General features: G+C 51.4%; 2 protein-coding genes across 3 annotated transcripts in view; both read right to left on the reverse strand.

Moving 5' to 3' along the window:
- LOC122365332 overlaps positions 1-7,372 on the reverse strand; it is a 45,915-nt gene extending 38,543 nt beyond the window's left edge. Inside the window, exon 1 of one of the 2 annotated variants that reach the window (XM_043336468.1) lies at positions 6,732-7,372. The gene's annotated coding sequence lies outside the window, so the exon portion shown is untranslated. The remainder of the gene's footprint in view (positions 1-6,731) is intronic. The other variant, XM_043336469.1, reaches the window with a different exon arrangement.
- A 13,964-nt stretch (positions 7,373-21,336) lies between these two features.
- LOC122365333 (mini-chromosome maintenance complex-binding protein-like) lies at positions 21,337-25,875 on the reverse strand. Its single transcript, XM_043336470.1, has 4 exons — positions 25,627-25,875; positions 22,965-24,337; positions 22,398-22,659; positions 21,337-22,141 (listed from the first exon to the last, which is right to left on the reverse strand). Exons 2-4 carry the CDS (start codon positions 24,322-24,324, stop codon positions 21,874-21,876), a joined length of 1,890 nt encoding a protein of 629 aa, XP_043192405.1. The 5' UTR covers positions 24,325-24,337; positions 25,627-25,875; the 3' UTR covers positions 21,337-21,873.
- Between the last annotated feature and the right edge of the window lie 557 nt (positions 25,876-26,432).

A 26,432-nucleotide genomic window follows, 5' to 3' on the forward strand; every position in this document is an offset into this window, starting at 1 on the left:
CAAGTTCGGCTCAATGTCGATTCAGTCCCGCTTTACCTTAGTCAACGGGAACATTTGGAGCACTTGATACCCACTAAATGCCCGGGTCACGGGCAATCGCTACCGTCATATGTGAGACATGAAGCTCACATCATAGCTCTGGTTTGAACGAAGCCCCCAAACCGCCAACAATTAACCGTTCCTGATCATCGGAGCCGATCGGAATGGTCGTCTCGCGTGAGCCGGCTCACTGTCGGGTTCGGCTCATCCAACCGAGCGCTCGAGCGGGCCGAATACGCCCTGGAACGCCCTCCAGCGAGCGCCCAGCAGCGATTACCTGCCCGACAACCGGCGCTGACGGGTGCTGGTGAACCCGGCGCTTTGTCTTCCGACGGCAAGTAACCAGCCATTAGCCGCACTACAAGCCATCCGGAAACCCGATCATCGACTGACAACACAGGTATTTGTAGTTTGTATAGCTGGGCGATGCAGAGGTCGAGGTTTCACTTCATCTTTGGTAGGAACGCTATGGACCATAGGCGGCGGAACGGGGAGGGCACCGGGGCACCGTGCCACCCTTTGATTTTGGCATTTTAACATTAGCCCTATGGGCGTTGTATGGAAAGAATGGGACCAAAAGTTGGCAGTGCCCCCCCCCCCTTAAGTGAAGGTGTTCCGCCACTACTGCTAAGTGCTATGGACTCCAAAGGTCGGAAATAAATATTGGAAAGAACATTTAAGCTTAAAGGGACCCTCCCACCTTCAAAAAAGTTTATGAATTGGCATGAAAGTGATGTCGCTCGGTTCAGAAAGAGCGAAAACGAATATCTACCAAATTTCACCGAAAAATGTTCACCGGTTTTCAAGATATTAGACTTTTACTTTTGTTTACTTTTTGGGATCTCCGCTGTTCCTAGCGACTTTATTTAGAAGCAATAGTTTGGCAGCTGAAAGTGCGGCACTTGTTGCGTGCAAAGCAGCATATACCACCGCGTGCTACAAAACGTTTTAGTCAAACATTTAAAATCGTTAGATATCTGCGCTGACGTCACACATTCAGAGGGGTATTCCTATGCATTAGCCCATCTGAATCAAAATGCTGCAATTTTGAAATTCAATATTTCCGATTTAAGGCATTTCTCGATGTTGTGAGTGCCGAAACCGGTAATTGTGAGCCAGGGACCCCATTTTGGCTATCTCAACTCAAATCTAATGTTAAGGTGGGAGGGTCCCTTTAAGCATAAGCTTACTAGAACGCTCGGAGTGCTCCGAACGCTTAACGGATCTATCGTAACGAGACAAGACACCCCGTGGAGTTTTCAAGCGCAGCTACGCACGGCGAGTTGAAACGGCCTTGTCTCGGCGTTTGTTTTGCGTTTCTGTACGGCGAATCGCTGGTGGGAACGGAGGGCGGACGGTGTTATGATCCGGCCCTCCCGACCGCCAGCAGGGTGGTCCCCGCCCCCGGCCTAATGGAGTCCTGAGACGGGAGGGCTCCACCCCACCGCAGGCAGGGGGCAGGTAAGGAACGGGTGCAGGGAGGGACCGGGAAGGGGAAGCCAAGCGAGGGCGACAGCTTACGCTAAAGGCGGCGGAAGAGGCGAGGAGAGGAGGTCTAAGAAAATAAGAATGGAATATAGATGAAGGAGATCCCCCATCAGCATACAAGCCTGGAGCCCAGCTTAAAAGACGGGAATGATGTCATGGTGTAATCCAGCTTTCCTGTTTTCTCCCCACACAGTTCTGACCTAGGGGGACGAGCATTAACCTTGATTTGCCGCCGGAAACACTCTGGGTGCGGGAGAAGGGAGAATATTCCACCACAGACACGTCCGGTTGACCGCGTCGGAAGAGGGTGTCGGGAGAGGGCCATAATCCCCACAGAAGGGACAATAACCGGTTCCAGTCTAGGTCAGTCAAAGGTCAGGGGTCAGCCCCTGCCCATGAAGGTAACTGTTTGTTGAGACATTACAGTCACAAAGACCGGAGATTGACAGAACTGGGACGTTTATCCTAACAGTTCCCCTAGGGATCGTTATCAGTGGTGAACGTATCCAGAGACACTCTGGTAATGAGAAATAACAGTCCTGTCACCGCCCTACGGCAGCGTCCACACAAACAACACATTAGGCATTTCCCTCTGCTTATCTCACAGTCATGGGAACGCGGCTCAGAGCTCGAGCACTGAATGCGACGCGTCACAGATACTTGACGGTCCGTCTGGCTACATGTCTGCCAAGGCGAAGATGACGTCATGGGTACGTGACGTCACTGGACCGTTAGGCGGCCCAGATGTGTGATATCTGAGGACGGCCTTCCGTGGCGTGAGGTGGAACTGCGGGTGTCCCGACCGCCACGAGCTGTCGTGAAAGATACGTGAGAGCCGTGAGAAGAGGGGGCACGACAAAAAGGATGGTGACTCTTTTGGGAGCACCGTGACATGCTGACAGCGTGTGACACTGGGTGACACTGCGACATAGTGACACTGTGAGGTTACACGAATTGACAGTGAAACGATCGAACTTTGTGCGCGAGCTAGCCGCGACAACACACATACTGCGGGACGGTTCCCAGGCGATGGCTATCGCGCTCACAGTTCTCCGATTCCGTAGTTCACAATCTTGAGGAAACTCGACTGAAACCAAACTAGTAGGCCTGGGAATTGACACCGCTCGTCGCAGAAGAGCCGATCAACTCGACCTGTGGTGTCTCATAAATAGGCGGACAATGTTGGCTAAGTGTATGTAGGCTGACCAGATAGGATCGGCCTTACGATCGTGACTGGGAGCTTCGATGCCGGTGGGACGCTCGCGGCAGTCACAGGAGCAGCAGAGTCCGGCGGAGACGCGGGCGGAAACGGAGGATTGCTCAGTCCGTGAGCATGGTTCATGACTGTATGTTGCCACCACCATTCACCTGACTCATATCGTTGACGGGTTAGTTTTCCCCAGCCTGATCTCATGGCACACGCCATCAGCCCAGAGTCATGTTCCCTGCTCAGTCAATGAGGTGTCATGATCTAACGTTCTTTGTTGCTACTGCTCGGTCACAACCACAAATGTCACTGATATTTGTTGTCGGACTTTCGTCCCTGTCTTGAGTTGAGATGTCAGAGTGAGAGATGACATCTCAACTCAAGACGGGGACGAAAGTGCGACAGCTCATATCAGTGTTACTAACACCTCGTCTCAAGCATTCCGAAGAATTATACCGCAAATGTCCTTCGGCGGATGAATATAACTGTACCGGACCGTACCATGCAGACTAGTTAGGTAGACTACAGAGCCTGCATCAGGTGATACCAGAGTGGTACTCATGCGTACCACCCACATATCACATAGCGAGCCCTATGTGAGTAGTTAGCATACGCATGCAACATTCCACACTGCGAGTAAATCCGTTATCCGTGCATGGCACAGGAATGCAAGCCTTCCACCCCGAGAGACAAGCCAGCGCTGTACTGGGCACTGGGCAGTACCGACTAAAAGGCAGAGCTCCTGAAACCTCTGCGGCACCATGACCCACACTGGTCAGCGTTCATGGGCCCGCCCATAACTGGCTCGTTGACCGTTATTCCACAGAGCCCTTATAAGGGAAATGGATGGAGGGTGGGAGCTGCACCGTTCACATAGATATTAAAGTCGTTCGCTGTGATATTTTGTTTTTATGTCTCAGCAGACTTAGCTCTTAGGATGAACTGAAGTATGAACCAGCAGCATGTTAAAAAGTGTTCCTTCTCTGTTTAGCATGCACCTGCCCTTCCTCCTCCGTTAGCGGGCGGCGCTCGGTCCGGATTAGAGATGCCCTTTTTGAACCCGCGAACCCGCTTTCTGCGGGTTTTCAAAACCCGCAGGGTTTTTGGCGGGTTTGAGAAGCAAAACTTGTCGTGTGGCGGGTATTTGGCGGTCAGACTTAAGAACCTATAATTTTTTTTATTTTTTTTTTTTAGATGCAAAACACAATGCCAAGTGCATTTGCTCAGGTTAACAATACAACATTCATCAAAACAACTTTTAAAACAGAACCAAATATAAAAATATATCAAGGAAGCACATTTCAAATGCAAAACTGAAAACAACCAGCAATAGCATCCACAGTCTGGCAATGACCAAACCAGGGTACAAGCAATAAACTACTAAGCATAAATAAATGCTGATGAAAGCATTCCATAAAACATAAAAGACCCTGAAAGCAAACTTATAGGAAGCTGAACTGAAGTCTATGTGCACTGTGCAGTGTGCACTAGATACATAGGCGCGGGAACTACTTTCAGACTGGGGGGGCACACCATAATGGAGATGAACCTAGGGTACCCCCAAATCTAGTTTTCTCACCGGTTTTAGGCCACTTATTTTTCATCCCTCGGCTTTTTCAACAAAAAAGAAAAACATTTGCAAAAAAAGTGCAGTATTTCGTCTCAAAGTTGTGGGGGCACCGCCCCCACGGCCCTAGAGTTGGGGGGGCAAGCTGCCCCCACTGCCCCCCCGGCTCCCGCGCCTATGACTAGATACATTATGGAAGAACCCAGACTTAAATGAGATGTTGAAAATCAGAGCAAATGCCACATGTTACTTTATTTGCGTCTGGTCGGCATAAAAAAGAGCTATCAGCTAAACAAAATTTGATGCAAATTCATTTATTACCTATCCTACTCTATGTTCTGTTCCACCCTATATTACGAAAATAACACACCAATCACCCTTACAAAAAATCAAAATATAGACTGGCCGGCCCAAACATAACGCAATACAATACTGGCGCACTTCCGACATTCTGACAAGGATGGGCATTTGACTGCGTCAATTTTGGTCTCTGAGGTGAAGGAAAGCTGTCATTGATGACGCAATAATTTTCAATCAGTTTTTCTGTCTTGGTTTTTGAATGCCTCAAAATAGCAGTTATACATGTTACAAAACCACGTAGCTGGTCGCATTTATTTCTTTTGTCTTTTTACGTCCTTATCATTTGTATGCCGACAGATGACCAGCCGGAGAGCATTACCAAGACCATCTATAAAATCATTACATTTAATTTAGTATTTACTGTCTCTTTATTTCTAAACCGGTGATTAACCTCTAAATTGTAAAACTTTAGCTGTTGTGTAAAATAATTTAATCAGAATGGCACATGAATATGCATTATACAACAGTGTTTTCGCAACAAGTTCGACTAACTACGGCCGCAATAATTTAGTCGCTGTAACATTCCTTCATCAGCTGTTGGTGACGCTTCTGACGCATGTTTCCAGAAATGCGTGGTTCATTCAACCTTGGGTTCATTGGTGGTTAGTTGCAAGGCCATATATGTTATTATAGTTGGTTTTTGCTGGGATTTTGCATGATTTGTTTTATGTGTAGATCGACTGGATACTCATTATTCACTGTGTCACTATTTATTTTTAACTGGAAATCGCATATCTTTTTATATCAACATTCATTTTGATAACAATATCATTCCAGAGGCCTAACATTGAGAGGGAGCCAGAGTGAAATTTTGATCCTCAGCCAATGCTGAAGGGTAAGGTGAGAGAAAGATTTTACTGAACTCTTCAGAAAGGAATTTCAAATGTATTGATGCATTATTCATTTTCCACTATCCAGTGTGCACTTCCTGAGGACTTAGCATAGCAATTTCAAGTCCTTACTATTTGTTTGGCTGTCTTTTTCTGCACAGCAATGAAGCAAGTAAGGTTTATATAGCTCTAGCATTGACTCAGCTGTATTTTTTTCTTGCAAAAGTATGTTTTTAAGATTGCGGGTTTTTTGCGGGTTCGGCTCAGACAAAATCAGCTTGCGGGTAGTTGTGGTTGGGCAAGGGGTAGCTGCGGGGCGGGGCGGGTAATGAAATTGCAAATTTGGGGCATCTCTAGTCCGGATTATCAGTTCACCCGGGCCGGCCGGCGGTAGCCGCGGGCTATTCAGACCGGTTAGGAGCGTGGTGCGAGTCGCGAGGGTGCCATGACCCTGCCCAAGGTCACAGCCCAGCCCCCGACCTCACCGAGTCACCGCGTGTCAATGGTGGGGTCGGCTGGTCAGACAGAGTAACTGAGGTGACGAGAGTCAGCGGGCGGGGGCGGTGGCGGCGGCGCCGCGGAGGCCAAGGCCGGGCCCAGTCAGCGTTCGTCTCCGGCCGCGCGGCGCACCTTTCAGTACGAGGTCAGGTGGTCGGCCGAGACGGGCCAGTCACCCACCCACCGCTGATGAGACAGGCGCCCATTGTCCCCGACCTGAGCTCAGCGACACGGCGACCTACCGACCTGTGACGGCTCCCGGGGTCACGGACTGATACCCTCCCAGCGGTCCCCGGCCGCCGCCTGTCAGTGGATTCACTCTAATGAACGATAACAATCCCAGAACCATTACAAAAAGAATGGTCCGAGTCATTAAACTGACTCCAGCCACTAATCACTGTCTGAGCCGATTCAGATTCCGCAAATCAGCCATGGGAATTCTCTCAGTTGTGCGACAATCGAGCGTGCCCCTCCGCCTGGACACCCGACGGGTCAGGTCGCGTGGTAGGCCGTTCTGAGAGCACGGTGACTACTCTCACGGTAGGCATGCGGCCCGACCCCATCGGAGGACTCTCGCTGGAGAAAGCTCGCGGTTGGCGCCGCACTGACCGCTCGGCCATCTGACAGAGCGTCCCACGACCGACCGACTCAACCCGACTGACCACAAACGTGACGTTACGGTCTCCGGTCTGACCTGGAGCCCGCTGACCCAGCTCTGAGTTCCGGTCATCGCATTACTCACCTGTTCACCTCTTGGTCACCTGTGCTGCATTCCCGACTTGATTTGAGATCCCTCTTCTTCGAGCTAGAAGCCCCGCGGTGAGATCGACCGCAACAAAGCAGCGTCGTGTGATCTCACGCCGAGATTATGTGGCTTCCTGGGGTGATCTTCTGCGCTACAAATGCCCTCCGGTGGTCCGTGGGAGGTCAGACGGATCACGCACCGGGTCAGACTCGCCCCGGGGCGCCGCGCTGGACGGCGGAGCGTCCGCTGCCCCCTGTGGAGCGTCCAGTCGCGCCGGACAGGCTCGCTCTCCCGCTGTGGACGCTGTGGATGGCGTCTGTGGACGCGGAGGTCGCCCGCGCGCCACCACAGATGGTATCGCCTCCTCCGCGACTCCCACACGCTCCTCAGAGACCGCTACGCGCCGCTCCCAGGCTGAGGCGTCCCGTCCCACACTGCGCCCACCACAGACGAACTCACTGTATCACTCCACTCCACTCACAAACTCCGCACTGAACTCCACTGTCCACCAGGGCAATCACAGCTGTCCGTTATCCCTCGCGGACGGATACACCTATCACAGAAGCGTCCGGAGCGGCAGCCAGTGCGCGCTCCGCTAGAAACACTCCCCTCCCTCCGGCTCTTCACTGGACACTGCCGGTCGGCCGGCCGGCGCGGCGACCGGCAGTGCCGGGTGAAGGTAGGTATGTGCCAGGCGCGCTCCCAGGCGGCGCACCTGGGGGGTCGCTGCCGCCGCCACTGAGCAGCGGGAGGGAGGGAAGGAGGGGAGGGGAGGGTTTGTTGAGATGCGCTGTGATGCGGGGACGCACGGATGAGGGACGGAGGCGGGGACGGGATGGGGGGGGGTGAATACAGTGAATGGAAAGGAGGAATGTGGCCGGCACTGGGATCGGGAGGGATGGGGAGGGGGAGAGGGAGGAGCGGTCAGATACCACCGCTCTGTGTTCAAGGTACGGAGGGGGGGAGGCGAGGTGGGCGGGATATAATCAGTGCACGGGTGAGGTGGGCATCGGTGGTATCGGGAACATGTGTTTGTGACATGCAAACAGACGCAATGGGAACAAGGTTAGGTCGCATTTGAGACATGGGAGTTTTATGCGGTGAGCTGTGAGATTCTGGAGCGCTTTGCCCACCCGAAAGGGCGTGGTATCGTTTATCGGAACTCGGCAGATTAGGTACACTCGGGGGCAGATTGATGTTCCACAACTCTTTATCCACCGGGTTCCTATGGCTCAGCATTGGCAGCAGCCGCCTGGTACCGGTAGACTGTGCCGCTTCACTTACTTGTCAAGCGGCACAGCCTACCCACCTGTATGACACCGGTCTGGGTCGGTGGCTGGAAGGCGATGTGGGCCGCCTGTGACGTCAGCGCAGCGGTGAGGGCCGAGCCCGGAGGCATGGCTCGGGTCGGCGCGGCGCGGCGGCTGGCGAGGACTGGGGAGTGAGGTGGGGTGGGAGCACGGACATCGCGTGGCTGAGCGAGTGTAGTTAACTTTCGCGTCTCAAGGCGCCAATTATTCTACCTAACAATTGTGCTAAAGCAGTTGTTAAAATGTCCTATCCCCAAGACAGCGCCTATCATCATACTTGCAATGCACATTACGACACACTTAAGCGTGGCAATGGGACAGCCGATAGAACTTATGTCACTCGTGCATCGAGGTGCGGAGCTATATTTTGTATAACATATTAGTATTAAGGCCTTGATCGAGCAGATTGGTGTCTACTGCCTATTGTTTCGCACGGCAATCGTCCAGAGACGTGGGAACTGGGGGTTATGAGTAGTGGCGCAGCCAACGCTCCAATTTAAAGCGATTATTACTGTTGCTCTAATATGTGGTCGCAGCCTCCAATAGCAAACCGTTCCAACTAGGAGCCAAAAACTCGGCCACTCAGGAGGGGTTCGAACCGGGCTTCTCCCACCGGCCAATTCACGACACGAGCGTTCATCCACTGAGCTACCGAGAACGGTCCTCATCCGCACAAAACAAAATGGCATTCACATGGGTGGAGAATGTTTGAAAAAGTTACCCCGGCCGGCGACCAATAGTCGGAAAGACGATATGCTCACATTGTTGTCAACGGTCATCATAAGCAAACCACTTACGCAGCCTTCTTCAATGTTGGGCAGCTCAACCTCCTAAAAAACAAACAGGGAGTCGATCCAGGAATATCGACCGGTCCCGGTCTCGCAGCTCAGTCGGTAGAGCGTTGGACTCCGCGTGGCAAGAGTACGCGTCCCGGTTACAACAGTCCGATTTCGAAGCGTGCAACGGACGCTCGGTGTTTATGAGCATCCTGACGAGTACGCTTATAAACAGGTATGGTTGCGGTCTTTGGCACTGGCAGGCCAGTCAAAGGCAGCGAGATCAAGCATTGTTTCAGAAAAAGTGCGCCGAAAACGCGCCAAATTTTCGAAACTGAACCCGTTTGAGAGCAGCATTGGCGACCACACGCGGGTCCTGGGGTTGGAGATTATGGTATGTTAACCCGCGCACCGACGGGGGTCTGCGCCAACTTGCACCGACGGGGGGGGGGGCGGATGACCGCCCCCCCTGAGATCTCGAGAACGAAGCGAGATAGCGACAAGCAGTAAACGGCATCGGATACGCACGGCCAAGATCTACAATTTTTACTAAGGTCATTTTCAGGTCAGGTCAAAGATGACGTCACAGGGGTCGAAAAAGTCAAAATGGCGGCGCTAGATATGGAGAGAGTTTTTCTCGAATAACTTTCGAATTAGTCAAGATAGGAACAAACTAAGGGCATCATCGTGATCCTCTCGTCAATCCGCATCGAATGATATATATGTTGACCTCGAAAGATCAAGGTCAAAGGTTGACCTCAGGTCACGTGACCTTGAGGTCATCATGTATATCATTCGATGCGTCTTGACGAGCTGAACACAATGAGACCATCCACGCGTCTGTATCTTGTTCCTGTACGGAGTTATTGGCCAAAAACCTTTGGTGACTTTTGATGACGTCACATGACCTCACAGCTGCCCAACAGCAAAACAGACCTCAAGGTAGTGAAGGTTGATCGTATATGAAGTCATGTATGGTATATGGGGCCATTCCGACCCGTTTTAGTGGTAAAAACAGGGAGTTGATTTTTCCCCCATTGACTTATAATGGGGAGGTCGCGAAATTGACCTGACCTTTGGTCACCGATATCAAAATTCCGAGATATACAAATTGTAGCTACTAATGACCTAATAATATCCTGCGACTTTCAAAGGCCTCCGACATCTACTGAAGCTCTGGCACGGTGACAAAGTTGCAAAAAAGTGACTTGAGGTTGGGTCATTCAAAGTGACCTGGTGACCTGACCTTAAAAGGTAGGAGGTTCAAACTTGCACACCATGTGTAAAATTGATGAGGTTATAGTCATACAAAATTTCGCGGCGCTACGCGCCGCGGTTTTCCCGCTATTCGCGAAAAACCTCAGGGGGGGGGGGCGGATATCCTCCCCCCGTCGGTGCGCGGGTTAAGCAAATAGTTACCTGATTTGCAATATTACGCCCATGGCAGTGAACATTTGAAGAACGAGTTTTCTTTTCTCGTTTGGGGACAGCTTCTAGGATTTACAAGAGTGGAAAAGTTACCCCGGCGGCGCCGGGGTAGGCTGAAAGTTACCCCGGCCACGGCCGGGGTGGCCGGGGCAGGTTCTCCACCCATGGGCATTCACCCGCTGACCGCCAATGACAGTATTGTGACATTTGATCGCGTTTGACCGCGGCGGGTGGTCGCTGGTTTCGGCAGCTCAGTGGATACACGCTAGCGTCGTGGGGTGACCGGTTGGAGAAACCCGGTTCGAACCGTCTCAGGTGCGCGACTTATTTGTTCCTAGATGGAACGGTTTGCTATTGGTGGCTGCGACCACACATTAGAGGAACATAAGAGTTGCTTTGGGACGCCGCGCTATCCAAAAACCCCAGTTCCCACGTCTCTGGACGATTGCTGCGCGAAATAATAGACACCAATGAGCTCAATCAAGGCCTTAATACATATCTGTTAAAAACAATGTAGCTCCGCAACTCGATGCACGTGTGATATAAATTCTATCGGCTGTCCCAATGTCACGTTTAAGTGTGTCGTAATGTGCATGGCAAGTATGATGATAAGCGCTGTCTTGGGGTAGGTAGAATAATTGGCGCCTTGAGACGCGAAAGTTAACTACACTCGCTCAGCCGCGCGATGGTCCGTGCTCCCACCCCACCTCACTCCCCAGCCCTCGCCAGCCGCCGCGCCGCGCCGACCCGAGCCATGCCTCCGGGCTCGGCCCTCACCGCTGCGCTGACGTCACAGGCGGCCCACATCGCCTTACAGCCACCGACCCAGACCGGTGGCATACGGTGTGGGTAGGCTGTGCCGCTTGACAAGTAAGTGAAGCGGCACAGTCTACCGGTACCAGGCGGCTGCTGCCAATGCTGAGCCATAGGATCCCAGTGGATAAGGAGTTGTGGAACATCAATCTGCCCCCGAGTGTACAAAATATCGATGCCGACTTCAGAAATCGCCTTACCACTCACGATAAACGTAGGTGTGCATTGTTCACGTTGCTTTCCTGTCACAATTGACAATGTCATGCTCTGCGTGAGTTGTAAGGGATTACCTAGCGTGTTTAATGCAGCAACACATGTGGCTCGTTGGAATAAGAACACCCAAATTGCATGTCAGTGCAATTTGTAGCATGTCAATATCGGGCACCATGGCTTCAGGGCTTATGCCTAAGCGATAACCGATTTGAAGGCAAGCTGCCTAGTTTGTGCCTAAAAGCAGGCAGCTTTGTCCTGTAGGCTCTATAGTCAAAACGCAACAACAGGCAATGGTGTGATACCGGCTCAGTGCAGCTTAATTATCTGAACATTGAGAATTAAATGCATGCAACATTGAACTAATCACGTAATGGATGGTATGCCGGACCGAGGCAAGATAGGATGCACCTCACCGGAACCGCAAGGAATGCGCGGCCATCTTGGAATGTGATATCAATCAGTAACACCCGCCGCCCGGCAACGCGCCACACGATGGTATCAAAGATCACGTGACCATTATCATATATCACGTGACCGGCCAGCACCGAACGAGGTGTCCGGTTCCGTGAAGGAGCCTCGAGCGATCTCTGCGCTGATCGCGCTCCTCAACGGCGTCATTTCACGCCACAGGTGCGCCAAAAATGGGCCACAGAAAAAGTGTCGCCGATCCCGACTGATTGCGGCAAATTGAGCGCTATCTCGGCGACAACGACACTCGGTGAATGGATCGTTGTTACTTGTTACTGTTCGTTTTTGTGTTGGTGTTTATTTTCCACAAGTGAAAGGCGGCAAGTTGCAGCCCTCGGACGCTGCACCTGTCTGACCAATGACGTCATAGGAACCAGTGACGTCACAGGGCCGTTCACCCTCGCCGCTGGCCGCAGGATACGTCTGACAGATGGTCGGCCGGTCTGCTGCAACAGCTGATTTACATTTCACCCATCCGCTCCCCCTCACTCGCCTTACGAGCACGGGCTAAGTGAAGGGATGCAGACATAGTGGTTGCTGTCCGGCAGGTCACGATAAGATACTAAATAAGAACAGCATTTGGCCGTGTTCCATGGCCATGGGCGGCGAAACAATGCCGGGCAACGAAGAGAGAAGGGGAAGGGACGGGTAACTTTCGGCTTCTCCCTTCCAGTACCTACAATAAGAATAACAGCTTCCCCAGAATAACCTTGGAAAGTCAGGGTCACAGACCCGCCCGCCCCGATGTGTCCCCTAACATTCCAGGCTCAAAGCGTCAAGCTCTGAACGCCGATATGGCTGTTGTTTCTATGGCTCAGCAAATCCTCCTCATGCTTTCTCAACGAGGCATGCTGCGGGCATTGATGCTTCTCTTGTGGTCAACAGCTCCCCAGTAATTGCGCTTGCCTGAAAAATAGACACATAACTTACTGAGTGATTTAAACAACCGCTTCACCTTTGTCTTCCAGGACGAGGAAACAGATCGACGAGACAGAGCATTGAGCAAGCAATGGAGACTGGAGAGTGGCGGGACGTTGGCCAGCTGTCCAGTGAACGTGACCACGCAAACCAGAAGCCGGAACCCCTCAAATCCACAAGACACATGCATTATAGTGTAACCTGTGGTAGCCCGGTGCACTTCCGTTCACTTCCCTTTTCCGCGGTATGCTCGATCATCGATGAAATGAGACTAGCTGTAATCATGCCAATACCGATACGCTAAACACCACTTGGGGAGTCCCTGAAAACGTTTTTAAGCCGATCGTTCAAAATTGCCCGAGTTTGATGACCTGCCCTGTTCCGTCACAGTTCGAGGACCGCCTCCTCGTGCTCGCGCAAACGATGTCAGCTTCATCTTCCGCCTCCTTGTTCAGTCCGTCTCGGCAGAATATGCTCCCGCACGAAGTCACCTACATCCGGCGCAGGGATTCTGCGGCACAGTGCACGCCTGTGTCACATCCGAGGCCGTCCTCAGCAGTCAGCGGTCAGCAGCTGTTCAACAATGGGCCGCGCCGTTTTAATCGTCCCGGAAGCCGAAAGTTGCGCATTATTCTCAACGCGCCGTGGTGAACTATCTTTTAGCAAGATATAACATCCCAAAGGTCTTACACCCCTATACCCTCGGTTGAGCACAACCAAGTTGACCTACTGTAATGTGAGTGTAGTAGTTTACGAGTAGGTATTCTAGACCATTGAATTCCACCTTGATTTTGACGGCACATAAAAATTGTCCTTGAAGAGACTTTTGTTTAAACCTCTAACTTTTCTTGTCAACGTCTCCTCCCAATCCAGTCGTCTGACTCCACACCGTCACATGTAAAAAGCTCATTAATCCGACCCCCATACTCGACAGTCCCGCCAGAGGAGCAGACCCGCCACCCGTGAGCTCCTCCCCGCGGCCCGAGTGTCGCTGACCGGACCGCCGCCCGTTAAAGGTAGTGTGCCAGCTTTCTTGGACCGTATGGAGCAGGGGCGTCGCCGACGGGGGGGGTCGGGGGGGTCGCGACCCCCCCACTCGTCAGAACCGGGGGGGTCGACCCCCCCCCACTTTTGGCGATGCTGAGTATGCTTTTTTTAGCTATTATGTCAGGGAAGTTGGCGTCAGCAACATCAACAAATACAACGTCAGATTCAGAATCGCTTCAAGAGCTCCCTAGTCCCTATTGCTTATAGGTCAATAAGCTGTGGGCTAGAACATCAGCATGAGCCAGGGCTGCGGAGTCGATGGATTTTCGGCGACTCCGACTCCGACTCCGACTCCGACTCCGGGCAGAATTGTCGACTCCAACCGACTCCAACTCCCGACTCCGACTCCGCAGACCTAACAGGGCTGCGGAGTCGACAGATTTTCGGTGACTCCGACTCCTACTCCGGCTCGGGTTTCTAAAATCGACTCCGACTCCGACTCCGACTCCGGTCACAACTGTCGACTCCGACCGACTCCGACTCCGACTCCGACTCCGACTCAGCAGCCCTGAGCATGACAATATGATTCTAGTCCCCTTTTATCCCTCAAATGAGCGAGCGCGTCAAAACTGACCCAAGCGTTCGTCTGATTGTCAAAATAATGGTTGCAGTCGATTCGTCGGATGACGTATCAGTAACTACGAGGTACCTGGCTAGCCTCAGCCCTGCTACCCTCGGACCTGCCTGCATAGGGGAAATGGGGTCAATGGTGGATCCCTCTGGGGCTTTCCTAATAAGACGCGCAAAAAGGAGTATATTGCAACGAAACTGCCAGTGACCTCGAGTTAATGAATTTTACACCTATTCAAAAAAATTGCCCTGATTCGAATATGGATGACCTTGGTTAACTTTTTTGAGTTTTATTTGCTTCCACTTACAAGTGTGGTTTTTGGGGCTGATTTCGAGTTTATGCGCCCGTTTGAACCGTGTGAAGTAGTTTTGATAAATGGTGGTTATGTAACATGTTACGAAGCTATCGTTGGTGGTTGTCAGTCACCCACTCTAGATGGCCGGCAGGAAGCCTGCTGGTCGACCTGACCTGACCCGACCCGATTTACCCAAAATGCATGGAGTCATCATTTTTGTTCAAGACTAACATCAAACTCGTACTCGGGACCCCGATATCAGCTACGGCTCACTAAGTTCTAGCAGGCGGCCAGATTTTTCCTACTTTTTGGCGTTGACCTAAGATGACCCGGCCAAGACCTTGAAATTGGGCATCATTGGCTTTCTCTCATCACGGGCAGCATTCTCGCTCTTCCACGAAGCTCTACCTCGATCAGGGGCCGAAAGCATGCCTTAGCGTTACGTTGGTAAGCGTTTTATTTTAGCGACCCGTAAAATACGAATAAGAGCTAGCCTACAGCAACACAGAAAGCGTATTCGATAGCTTTTTTAAAGCTCTTTCGCCAACTTCGCCTCAGATATGACTTCGGGTCTATGGCTTAGATAGATAGATAGATAATGTATTAGGATCCTCCACAAAGTGGATTTTATGGTAGGGGAGAGCGGGGAGAGTTGTATCATGTCCAAGTTGTATCAGGGCGAATTGTGCCAAACTTATCCAATGGATGGCGCTCGCGACACGACCAGCCGACGAGGTTTTCCGGGCGCCATCTTTCCCTGTTCTGTCTTGTGGCTGAGTGGACGCGTCTCGTGGTGAGAGCCGATTTTGTTTTTTTTAATGTCATTCTAAAAAAATAAGTTGCAAGAAAATGTGTGTTTTGGGCATTTAGATGTGCACGAATTTGAAAGATCTCCGTAGCGGTGGTGAGGGTAGGTTCTAAGGCTGCGTGAGTGAAAACGGATTTCTCCAGCTGTCCGCTGTTTTTTTTTTTTTTTTTAGCACGAGGATGTTTTTCCAAGATGGCGGCTAGGTACATGTTGTATCAGAGCCGGGTGGGGTATGTTGTAACATGTATGTATGTATGTATGTATGGGTATTGTTGCTTTTGATCACGAAAGCTAAGCCCTGGCTCGCGTTTGTAGGTAGCTAGTCAATGCTCGTTCCATTTCGGCACAATGTGTTGGCTTCTTTGCTCTTAACGGGCCACTTTTGCGTCTAGTCTGTTGATGTCACCAGGGCTATGTTGTCTAGTCACCGGCGGCCCTGGTGGCGCAGTCGGTTAAGGCGTCGACCCGCGGTGCGGGCGGTGCCGGGTTCGGGTTCGATTCCCGGTTCCGCCCGTTCCGCGGGCGTCGTCCCCGGCTGTGTCACCAGGTGTGGGGTAGGCTCCCATTTCAGCCGTAGCCTGGGGGGCGGGGGAACAAGGGCCAGGAGGAGGAAGAGCCCTCCTGTAAATGGGACATAAGTGCCCGTTGGAGGGAGGCCTGAATATAAAAAAAAAATGTTTCGTTCGGATTGCATTGACCTAAGTTTGGTCTAATAAAGTGAAGCCTTTGAGCATACCTATACATTGTATTAACCCCATTTAATGTTGCTGTTATGTTCAAAACCAGTAGCAAGCACACTCCCTGAAACGTGAAATAGTGATACAAATTACCCCACCATGTGATACAACTCACCCAAGCCATGGGGCAAGTTGTATCAAAAACATTGTTCTATTCGGCAGACCGTAGAAGAAAAACTGGTAGAGGTAGCGGAAAAGTTACTTTGCACAAAAAAGCAGAAGAATCAAGGAAGGGGACAGTATGGAAATAATGAGTTTATCACGGATAGTTACGAGTTTATGGGTCTCGGAGTAAAAACTGATACAACCCACCCCACTCTCCCCTATCTACGTCAATACATAAATGCAAAACACTTTTGACAGACATTGCACAGAGGCTTGTGTACCATAGAGTCCAAACAGCTAAACGGACGGATTTTGACGAAACATTTGTTATGTAACAACCTATGATTCAGTGAATGTGTATGATATTCATGTTATCACCATCGTTTTTGTTTCGTCGAAACACGTCGCATGGCTTACAATTTGAACTTGAATAGAAAACTTGACATCAGGCAAAGGTCATGACCTGACTAGAAAAGAACCTGCTGCATGCAGCAGGTTCATCCTCATGCAGCAGCAGCTGCATCCATATGCATATGGATCGATCTGTGTTACTGAGCTGAACACACTCCAGGTGCTGTCATCGCTCTACAACGCCTCCATTAAAAGTTGTTGTCGAAAATGTGTTAGAGACCTTTGATGACCTAATCACTGACCATTCCAGTCACCACTGGTCATTAGCTGCACTTTGTCTCTAAAATGAACAAGGTGCCATGGCTACAAAAGTAGGTATCTAGCGTTTTTAGCATATTCCTTCAAAGCAGAAGGCATCGTGCTTTTTCCCATATCTTATCATGATTGGTGAGGTCACACACCTATTTGACCTGACTTCACTTCTCAGATGTAAAATCCCAGATCCATGAACTGTTGGCACTTATAATCCCATTCATTACACCAAATTTCAGACTTATAGGAGTCAGGAGATAATCTATAGGAATGACAAGATTGCAGTTTTAAGAGGCATTAAAACTGAACTTGACATGACATTGTGACCTGACCTCAGGTGACCTGTGCTTGATTTTTATGCACGATGAAAAATTGATGTACAATAACATATACCGCTGCTTTCGCGGCGCTGCGCGCCGAGGTTTTTCTCCGGGCACACGAAACTACCGGGCGTGTGGCTAAAAACACCCCTACCCATCAAGACGAAGACCGGAAACCCGACCCCCCCACTCAAAAATACGTGGCGACGCCCCTGGTATGGAGTTAATGGCCCAGATAAGGAGAACCGGATTTTTAGAACTTATCCATACCTTCAAAACTCATGGAAACGTCTTAAATTCTTCAAATTTTGAGTACCCCAGTGCGAAATTCGCCCCGACGGGTTGTCGGTCGTACCCCAACCACATTTCACACCACTATGAACAATAAATGCACACACTGAAATCGCTATTACCGATATGCTCATCCAATCAAGTTTCGATAAACCCGTTCATCATCATCTCCTGCGGTTTCGAACACGCCTGTTAGGTGGCTTCTGATGCTCGTCGAGGTCGGAATTTCCAAATACGCGTGGTGCGTCGGGCCGCGCGCTCTGACTTCGGCCAAGAAAAATGCGTCAGCTGATCATTGTCATTTCTGCCACTTGCGTGTGGTGAAATGGGGTCATAACTTATAAGACGGCTTTTTCATATCAATTATTTTACATAAAATCATATTTCAAACCATAAATAATGTTCGACAGCCAAATAAAAGAAACAATACCAATACGGGCTTACAGTTTAAGGCTCGACATTGTGTTGTCTACGATTAGACAGCTGATAACTCATTCCCGTACGTCGTATGGTCGTAACACTATAATGACCTTTGCTCATTGTCACAAGTGCGCCGCATTCGCGATTGTTGCCCGACGCCTGTTTGCAGGTGAGCCCACTACAGTTGTTATACATATCTAAAAACCGAAAAACTTTTAGGCGAAAAAGGCACTATTCCAGGCCCATTTTTGATTTTTTTGCGATATTAGGTAAAAACAGAAGCTTCTTATCCTAGGAAAAATAAAATGGGAAATCTTTCAAAGGTGGCACACTACCTTTAAACCCGAGCGGAATCCTGTGGTGACCGGCTGCGTCACTGACGACGCCATGCACCGTGCACAGGGCCGTCGGAGCGTGCACGCTCCGTGTGACTGTGTGCACGACACGGGCGGAGGTGAACAGAGCGGAGTGTGGACGGGTGAAGTGGGATGAGATTGAGGGCGGCATGGGTCTTTGACAAGAGGGAAGGTCTTTCTGGGAAGGGGATTAAAGCTACAGTCGCGCTTGTGCAAATATTTTAATCGTGTTTGTTAGTTGTTACATACGATATCGTTAATTTACTGCAGGTGGGAAAATTTAATCCAAGTTGATTTTGTAGTATGGCAAGCTGGCCGCAATGTAAGTTCAGTCAACAGAACGATGCGAAACAATATGACACGATGAGGCATGGTAAAAGTATTTCAAGGCGTTCCCTTTGGAGCTCCGTATAATCCACCTACAGCACCCAGACACATGAATTGTAGTTCAATTACTAATGAATACATTGACCACCTCTCCGTACCCCATCCAATTCCCTGTTCATCCTGCAGACGCCTCTACCACCAATAAATCGCCACTCACTTTTCCAAGCGATCCAATCGTTCCAGTCGACTACACCCACCCATCAAACTGCACGCCCACCCCTCTGCAGAGGGCCCCTCCCGCACAGGCGAGGGGCGGGTCTCTTCCTGCACCGTGCCGAGAAAGGGTAGGGACGGGACGGGACGGGGCGAGGCGGGGTGGGATGGCGCCGCTCACGCAGGGTGAAAGCAGTGGTCAGTAGACAGAGACAGAGCTTGCAGAGTGTAGGTACCGGCTGTTGGATGGCCATGTGCGTCGACGGACGCCGGAAGGGACAGGGACAGCGCGCAGAGCCCGTCTTACGGCGGGAGAAGGAGAGAGAGAAAGAGAGAGAGAGAGAGAGAGAGAGAGAGAGAGAGAGAGAGAGAGAGAGAGAGAGAGAGAGAGAGAGAGAGAGAGAGAGGGAGGGAGAGAGAGAGAGAGAGAGGGGGGGAGGGAGGGTCCGGTTTCATGCGTTGGTGGGAGGGGAGGAGCAAAGGTAGGTATCGCGCGCTTCTTTGTTCGGTGTGTCGGATGCACTGAGAAATATTTTTGGTCTGTCTATAAACTTAAGGGAACTTTTCTCACGAGACACACTTAGTTTTGCCACTCCTTGAACCAGATGCCAATACTTCCAGAACTAAGTCATAGACTAGAATCAGTGCTATTGTCGAAAACCAAGTGAGCTCACGAAGTCACCGAGTCACACGCAGTGCACAAGAGCAAGCTTGGATACTCAGACAGGCAAGCCTTTTTTAGCTGACGTCCTTGTAATGCCCCGAGACCAAACGATAAAACTCAGAAATTTGAGCTTCATTTCCTTGATTAGGCGATTATGTTCTACAAATTTGTAAGGTTTTACACATGGTGTGTTGCTAGGAATTTCATCCGTCATGTCATAAGCCAAAAATCCAGGGTTATGGCTGAGCTGGAACAGAACTGTTCATCTAATTCACAGTCTTATTTAGCCTCCGCCGAAATCCAAGATACAAGTCGAACCCGTTCTGAAACTCTGCATAGTCGTCCTAGTTCGAGATCCAGTCGCGACCCACCGGTCGACTCCACCACCTCGCCGGTTCGCGACCCCCCCCCCCCCCCCCCCCCACCACTGGCTCAGTCGCAGGTCCAGCGGACCCGACCAGCCGGCCACCCGCTCGGTTATAGCACCGGTGGTCGATGCCGATTGTCGACCGAGAAACCGCAGCCCCGCGCTGTAACCGGTGCCTCGGTCAAGTTACCTCTGACCCAGCGACCTCCGTATGACGGTCAGGTCAGCCCGTGACCTCGTGTGGCAGCTAGGTCGGCCGGTGACCTGAACTGTGACCCTGCGGTGTCAGTTGTGGTCAGTTTGTGACCAGTGGATCGTGTTGAAATACGGTAGATGGTTCGGTGGAATTTTTGAGTATGTGAAACGCTATCATTAACAGCAGTCTGGGATGACCGCAGTCCGTGGGGAATATGAGAACTCGTGGTAAGCCCATCGCGCAGCGCGAGGTTATGCGTAAGAAATTATCATTGCGTCATAAATTGCGTCATAAATTCAGTCCCATTGACTGAGGCATCTTCCATTGAAAAATTGCAACCAAACCTTTCTTTGAATCACCTGCTGAGCAGTTTTGTACGACCATTCACGAATAAAGCAATTGAAGTGTCTAGACAGCCAACAATGCTTTAAATGTCACTTCAAACATAAATGCATTGGGCAGACGCCCCATTGCCTGTCCGACCCCGACAAACTCTCCATTCAGCTGATCATCGCCCGTGCCATAATCCGGCAGTTCCACCAGTTTGACCAGTGTCCACGTCAAACGGACCACGGCGGCGCCTTACATCCCCGGTATGACTTCACTGGCCTTTTAACTGCATATCCAATGGGCAGCTCAGCGTGACATGCTAGCGATGCACGTCCGCAGCTCCATGGAAGGTCATTGGGAAGGTCGGCGGGAGGGGTGGCGGCACACGGCACGGGGACGGTTAGATCAGCCCTAGTGATAACGGAGAGGCGGGGGTGGTGAAGGGATGAGACTGGACGTCCGCTGGTTTGTAGTGGGGAGTGGACTAATCGGGACCCAAACCATGCAAAGAGGGCCAAATTCCGTTTGGTTTGAGTGCGCGAATGATTACAAGAGTTACCAACATGAGAAATTCACATTTTCATTGAATATGCAATATGCTCGCTCGAAGTTGCCAGCTCCTCTACACTGCATGGGGATCAGAGTCGAACTGTCGACACTAGTGTTTGAGCGGGATGAAAGAGCTAGGGAAAGGAGAGACGGCTGGCTCACCGGTGGTGGTCGCCCACTTGAGCCAGACTGCCGATCGCAGTGCCCTCTCTCGGTCGGAGGAGGAAGTATCAGGTCGGACGAAGGCCGCTAGTGGCGCGGCTGGAGTGCCGAGGACGAGGCATCAACCGCCGGCTGTCAGCAGAAAATACGTGCTGATTGTTTGGAGGGTGTGTTTGTCATACAAGCTTTCTGAAATATGTTTGGAAGGATTGCTTCCCCATAAAAAGCGCACGAATGACGAAACCTTACGCAAAATAATAGCAAAGCTGGTGTATTGATCAAAACAATGCACTAGAGGAAGAGACGCTGAGCTTCAAGCAGAGAGCGGTAGAAAACTAGGACACACAAACGTTGGTCCTCACAATCTCCTAACGAATCAGGTAGTCAAAACGCTTCAGCAGTATTAGCCGAAACAGGTTCAGTTCCTTACATGTATCAGACCAAACAACACGCCGAGCAAGCGACAACACATCACACCATCATTCAGGTCTCAGGTGTTTCAGCGGACTTGCTGAAACCCCAAATCATCTTACCGAATCACTTCTATCACCGGGCCATCTCGCCGCACGTTGTACTTTACCACAAACATGGCCGTACTGGAAGGCCACACAACACCCGAACTAATCACATGCGCCGATTTTGCAGACAATCGAAAGTGCGTGTCACAACTGGAATGCTACCTGTGCAAAGCTTGCACGTTTTCCAAACTTTCCATCAAATTCGCGAACACCCATCGGTTTCTCACAAAAGGTCGTTTCCATCCCACTCACCCTTCCAGTATCAGGTCACCGCTCAGGCAGCGACGGGTGTGGGTCCGGCGCGCTCCACGCGCGCCCTCCTCTGCTCCTCTATCCGGCGCGCCTCCCTCCACACCTCCTCTGTCAGCTCTGTCTTTCCGTGGGACAGGCTGAGCAGGCGCGCCAGCACCAGCAGGTGGTGGAGGTCCTCTGCCTTCACCTGGTTACCCGACTCCTGCCGCCAGCTGACGAACTCCTGCTGGACGGCAGCCTGGAGAGCCTCGGGGACCGCGTAGGGCAGGCGTCGGCACACCGTCAGGTATCTGAGGGGAGGGGTCAGAACGATGTCATACTCATAAAGAAGGGAGAGACCACCAAAAGCCTGTGGGAAAATGGGAAAGTAAAATGTCAGGCATTTGAGCTCTCAAAAGGAGGACGGAAGGTGAGGCACATTCATAGGATTAAAATAAAATGATATTGATGAAACTACCAATGTTCAGTAGCCGAGGAATGTCTCTACCACAGCATGAAATGAAATCACGTCTCCAACAGTCCATCCTCCCACCCCCAGTCCCTCACCTCCTGATCTGTTGGAGCAGGGACGGCGTCAGGTACTCCTCCAGCGCGCGGTGCTGCTCTGGCAGTCTCTCAGCCTCCTCCGCGGGCTGCAGGGGCACCCGGCAGTCAGAGGGCAGCAGAGAGCGACCCTCGGACAGCACCAGGACCGGCACGTCCGCCTCGTACGCCAGACGGTGGAACGAGAAGTCATACTCGACCTTCTGCCAGGTGATCAGGTGACCCAGCGCGGAGAGGTTCTTGACGCCGCGCTCATCCAGCTGACCTGAGAGAAAAGGGGAGGGGTAGGTCAGAGCAAGGTACACAGCAAATTCATGGAATCGCCTACAAGGGTCAGGATGCGTGAAGACCGCACACAGCCGATTATGGCACGATATTAGAACTAGGACCTAAGACATTCAGACTGAAGTAAAAACACACTAAAACAACTTCTAGCAAGCAATCCCTCTGCTTTGGTATCTGACTATATAAAAAACCAACACTTTAAACTCCGCACCCGGCTTTTATCAGCACAGATGTCACAACTCGATTACGTTACTGCTAGTAACAGTCTAGTCTAGCGCCACTCACCCTGCGACAGCTCTGTCTCGTCCAGTACCAGGTGGGTGTTGCGGCTCAGCTGCAGGTCTCCCGTCACCAGCACGTTACGCTTGTAGTCCTTACTGGGCACGAGTGTCGCAGAGTTCAGGTGGGCGATCGACAGTGGCACGAGCAGCGCCTTCTCCGTCAGTCTCTCCAGTAGCGAGTAGAGCCGCCGCGGCAGACCGGCCGCTGTCGCCGCGGGGGTCAGGTTCGACACGTTCAGAGCCAGCTTCCCCAGCGCCATGACGTCGTGACGGATGTAGACAGAGGAGAGGAGATGGCAGAGGACCAGCTCAGCGGCCAGCGCATCGCCCAGCAGCGCGGTCTGCAGGACGGTCAGCAGCTGGCGGCGGGTGGCAGACATCTCCTCCGCCGCCTCTGCCGGAGGCGCGGGCAGCACGTCCGGCAGTAGGGGGTTACTGTGCTCCAGGCGGCGCCACGTGACAGCGTGCAGGCGCGGCGCCAGCGACGGCGGCGGGTGGTGCGCCGCCGCCTCGTCCGCCTCCATAGCGTCCTCAACCTCCGGCGCGGCCGCCAGCGTCGGATCGAGCGTTACCACGCCGACAAACTCTACCAGATCGTTGAGCGCCAGCTCGTGCTCGTCGCTGTACACCTTGACCAGACACACCATGGCGTCTGAGCCGGGTATGGGGAGATCGCGCGCCACCGCCGCAGCGGCAACAGACGCAGCGCTTTGTTCAGAGGAGTTCTCGCCACCAGTGGCCGGCGCAGTCGAGTTTGCCGATCCGTTCGTCGTGCGGACCTTCTTTTCCCCGTCCTCCGCTGTAGTTTCCTCCTGCATCTCACAGTCCTCTTCCTCGTCCTCGTGGGTCCGTTTGGCAGCCGAGGACTCCCTCTCACCACTTCCTGTCTCGGTGGGCGGCGCCGCGGGACGGTCTTCCTCCCGTGACCAGGGCGTGCGGCGGGGGACCGTCACACAGCGCAGCGTCTGTCGGTCTCCCGTCTCCTGCACGTCAGGGTCGAGTGCTTCATCTGGGCCGCAGTCGACCACGTCCCGGTAGCGACCGCAGGCAGTGCGCGTGGCGCCGGCGCCGCGGACGCCGAACGCCCGCAGGTAGAACTCGGGGTCGTGCATGTCCTGCACCATCCCGCGGAAGCGCGCCAGCCGTCCGGCGCGCCAGGCGTGCGAGGGTGTGGCGTTGAGGAGAGGCAGCTGGCGCCAGATGTCCGGCTGGCTGGCGAATTCTGTCAGCGCGGCGGCAGCCTGCTGCTCAGCCGCGGCAGCGGAAAGGCCGGCCGCCAAACCGGCGGAGAACCGACGTCCGATCTCATCCAGAGGAGCTGTCAGCCAGGCTTCCAGGCTGGCATTGATCATCTCAGCAGGCATGACTGGTACTTGTCTGAAATAAGTCATTACAAGGAGGTTCAGAATGTGAATCTTTTGTACCTAACAAAACATGCCTTCCACAAGGCCAAAATGCCCCCATGGGTGGTTGAGCAGCCTGATCCAACTCAGCCTGCACCCATCACTTTAATGAGGGATGAAAACTGAACTTTTCCTTGCTGTGCAACCATTCAATGAATGGCCTTCTCTAATAAGAATCAACCTCCTTACTATGCATGTACTTCTTTGTTCTTATAGTAATAGACCACTCTCAACACATTTGGGGAAGCTAGCAGCATGTTTGCTGTCATTCCTATTTCTCAAAAGTCAACTTCAGCCAACAATATTTGCAATATCTGCGCTAGTCCAACAATGGAGAAATGACCAACTGGCAACTGTGCTAATGATTTAGGCTGTGCTAGACAATATGATTAGATAGGTATTAGGTACCCATGTACCCAGCCACCAATATTGCTGGGGCTGAGCTGTAGCCAACATTGGGTGGCTTGGGCTATAGCTTGGGTTAGCCCAATTTGATCAAAATCAATGCGTTTTCACTACAGCGTAACTTGGGCAGGCCACTGGTGTGCCAAAATGCGGCAAGCAGCAGTGCAAGATGACATCCACCCATGCACCCCACCCAGTCAGGGTCAACTTGGGCAGAGCAGGATCAAATCAAGGAACATCAGGAAAAACCACAAGATGAGCCACAATATTGAACATTTTATAGAAATGTTGTCTAAATAGACTGCTCAGGTTTAGAGTGGTCCTCCCTCATGGCTCACCAGGGACGCCGGTGAAAACAGGGTGCCGAAGGGCATATTTGGTCACGTGACCATTGAGAAGTTCTCCCACTCTCAACGCATTCTAACAGAGTGCTTGTTACACAGTGATTGTCACATAGTTTATGCGAGTGAAATTCAAGAGCATTGATCGAATTGCCCCAGGCACCCTGTTTTCACCGTTATCTCTCACCAGTTCCCAGCTGGCTAAATATAGGTATGTGGATCAAATGACATGAACCGCAAACTCCATTCCGAATTACGATGACGTTGATTGAATCGGCCATATTGATATGTAGGACATGGAAGTTTTGAAGAACTAGGAGGGTGTACTGCATGAGCTGATTCTGGAAACAAAGCACAGGCATGGGCCGATCCCGTATTTCAATTTCAACAAGAACGACACAAGTAGCACATTCGAGGTTGGCAACTGTTCTGCCTCCTTTAACCTCCTTTCTGTTTTTCTCTCACTTAACACGCTACCATAAAACAACAAATGTTCTCTAACAACGCAAAAACTTACTATATTGAATGACGACCGCACACAACCCCGTCAAACAAGGTCGTCAAATAGAAATTTGATCGCTTTGAAGTAAACCCACTGAACCCGTAAACCACGAAAAAGCACGCTTTCCATAATTTGTGTTCAATAGTTCTGTTGTCAGTCAGCAACACCTAATTGCATAGCAACCAGGCATTTGAAGAGTGAATTCAAGCAAGTTGCTTGGCAACAAAATCTTGAGTCACCTGACAGAACAGATGCAATAGTAACAAATGCGTCACTTATGAAGCTGCGCTGAAAGCGCGCGAAATTTTCTAGTAGTTTATAAAAAGTATTGCACTCAAAGATGTCTTCTGTGTTATCCATGGGATATAAAAAAGTTTCATTTAACCGGATATAAAAATTGAGTGAAAATTATTGTAAACACTTTTAGACAAATCTCTCAACAACTATCGGGCGTCTGCTTTGATTCTATGGCTGGTTCCGTAAACCATTGGTTCCCTTCCAGTCGATGTAGATGTCGCTGCCTGACGATGCCTGGTGTCGACTGATGCACTAAAGCGATTATTTCCTATATACGGCCTTGGATTATTTGGCGTTCCGAGGTGATCAACAATCGATGATGATGACGCAAACCTTTGCACTCTTCCCCACTACCAAAACTCTCTTTAGTTTATGGCGGTGCGGTGCCTCTTGTTATCAAACGATCCTCTCGTCTCGTTCGCCTGTTTTCTTGCACATTGAACGAGCTCTCCAGACCCAATAAACCCAGTATAAGCCATCCGTTTCGTCGTCTCCATACTCATTCCTCAGGATAAGCAAATCGG

The sequence above is a fragment of the Amphibalanus amphitrite genome, unplaced genomic scaffold (genome assembly GCF_019059575.1).
Source record: "Amphibalanus amphitrite isolate SeventyFive unplaced genomic scaffold, NRLGWU_Aamphi_draft 000732F_arrow, whole genome shotgun sequence".
In the NCBI taxonomy this organism is placed as follows: Eukaryota; Metazoa; Arthropoda; class Thecostraca; order Balanomorpha; family Balanidae; genus Amphibalanus; species Amphibalanus amphitrite.

Coding starts and splice junctions, on each gene's coding strand:
- LOC122365333 (XM_043336470.1), bottom strand. CDS start 24,324: ATGCCTGCTGAGATGATCAATGCCAGCCTGGAAGCCTGGCTGACAGCT. Junction 22,660..22,964: donor CGAGACAGAGCTGTCGCAGG/GTGAGTGGCGCT, acceptor CTTTTCTCTCAG/GTCAGCTGGATGAGCGCGGC. Junction 22,142..22,397: donor CTGCTCCAACAGATCAGGAG/GTGAGGGACTGG, acceptor CCCTCCCCTCAG/ATACCTGACGGTGTGCCGAC.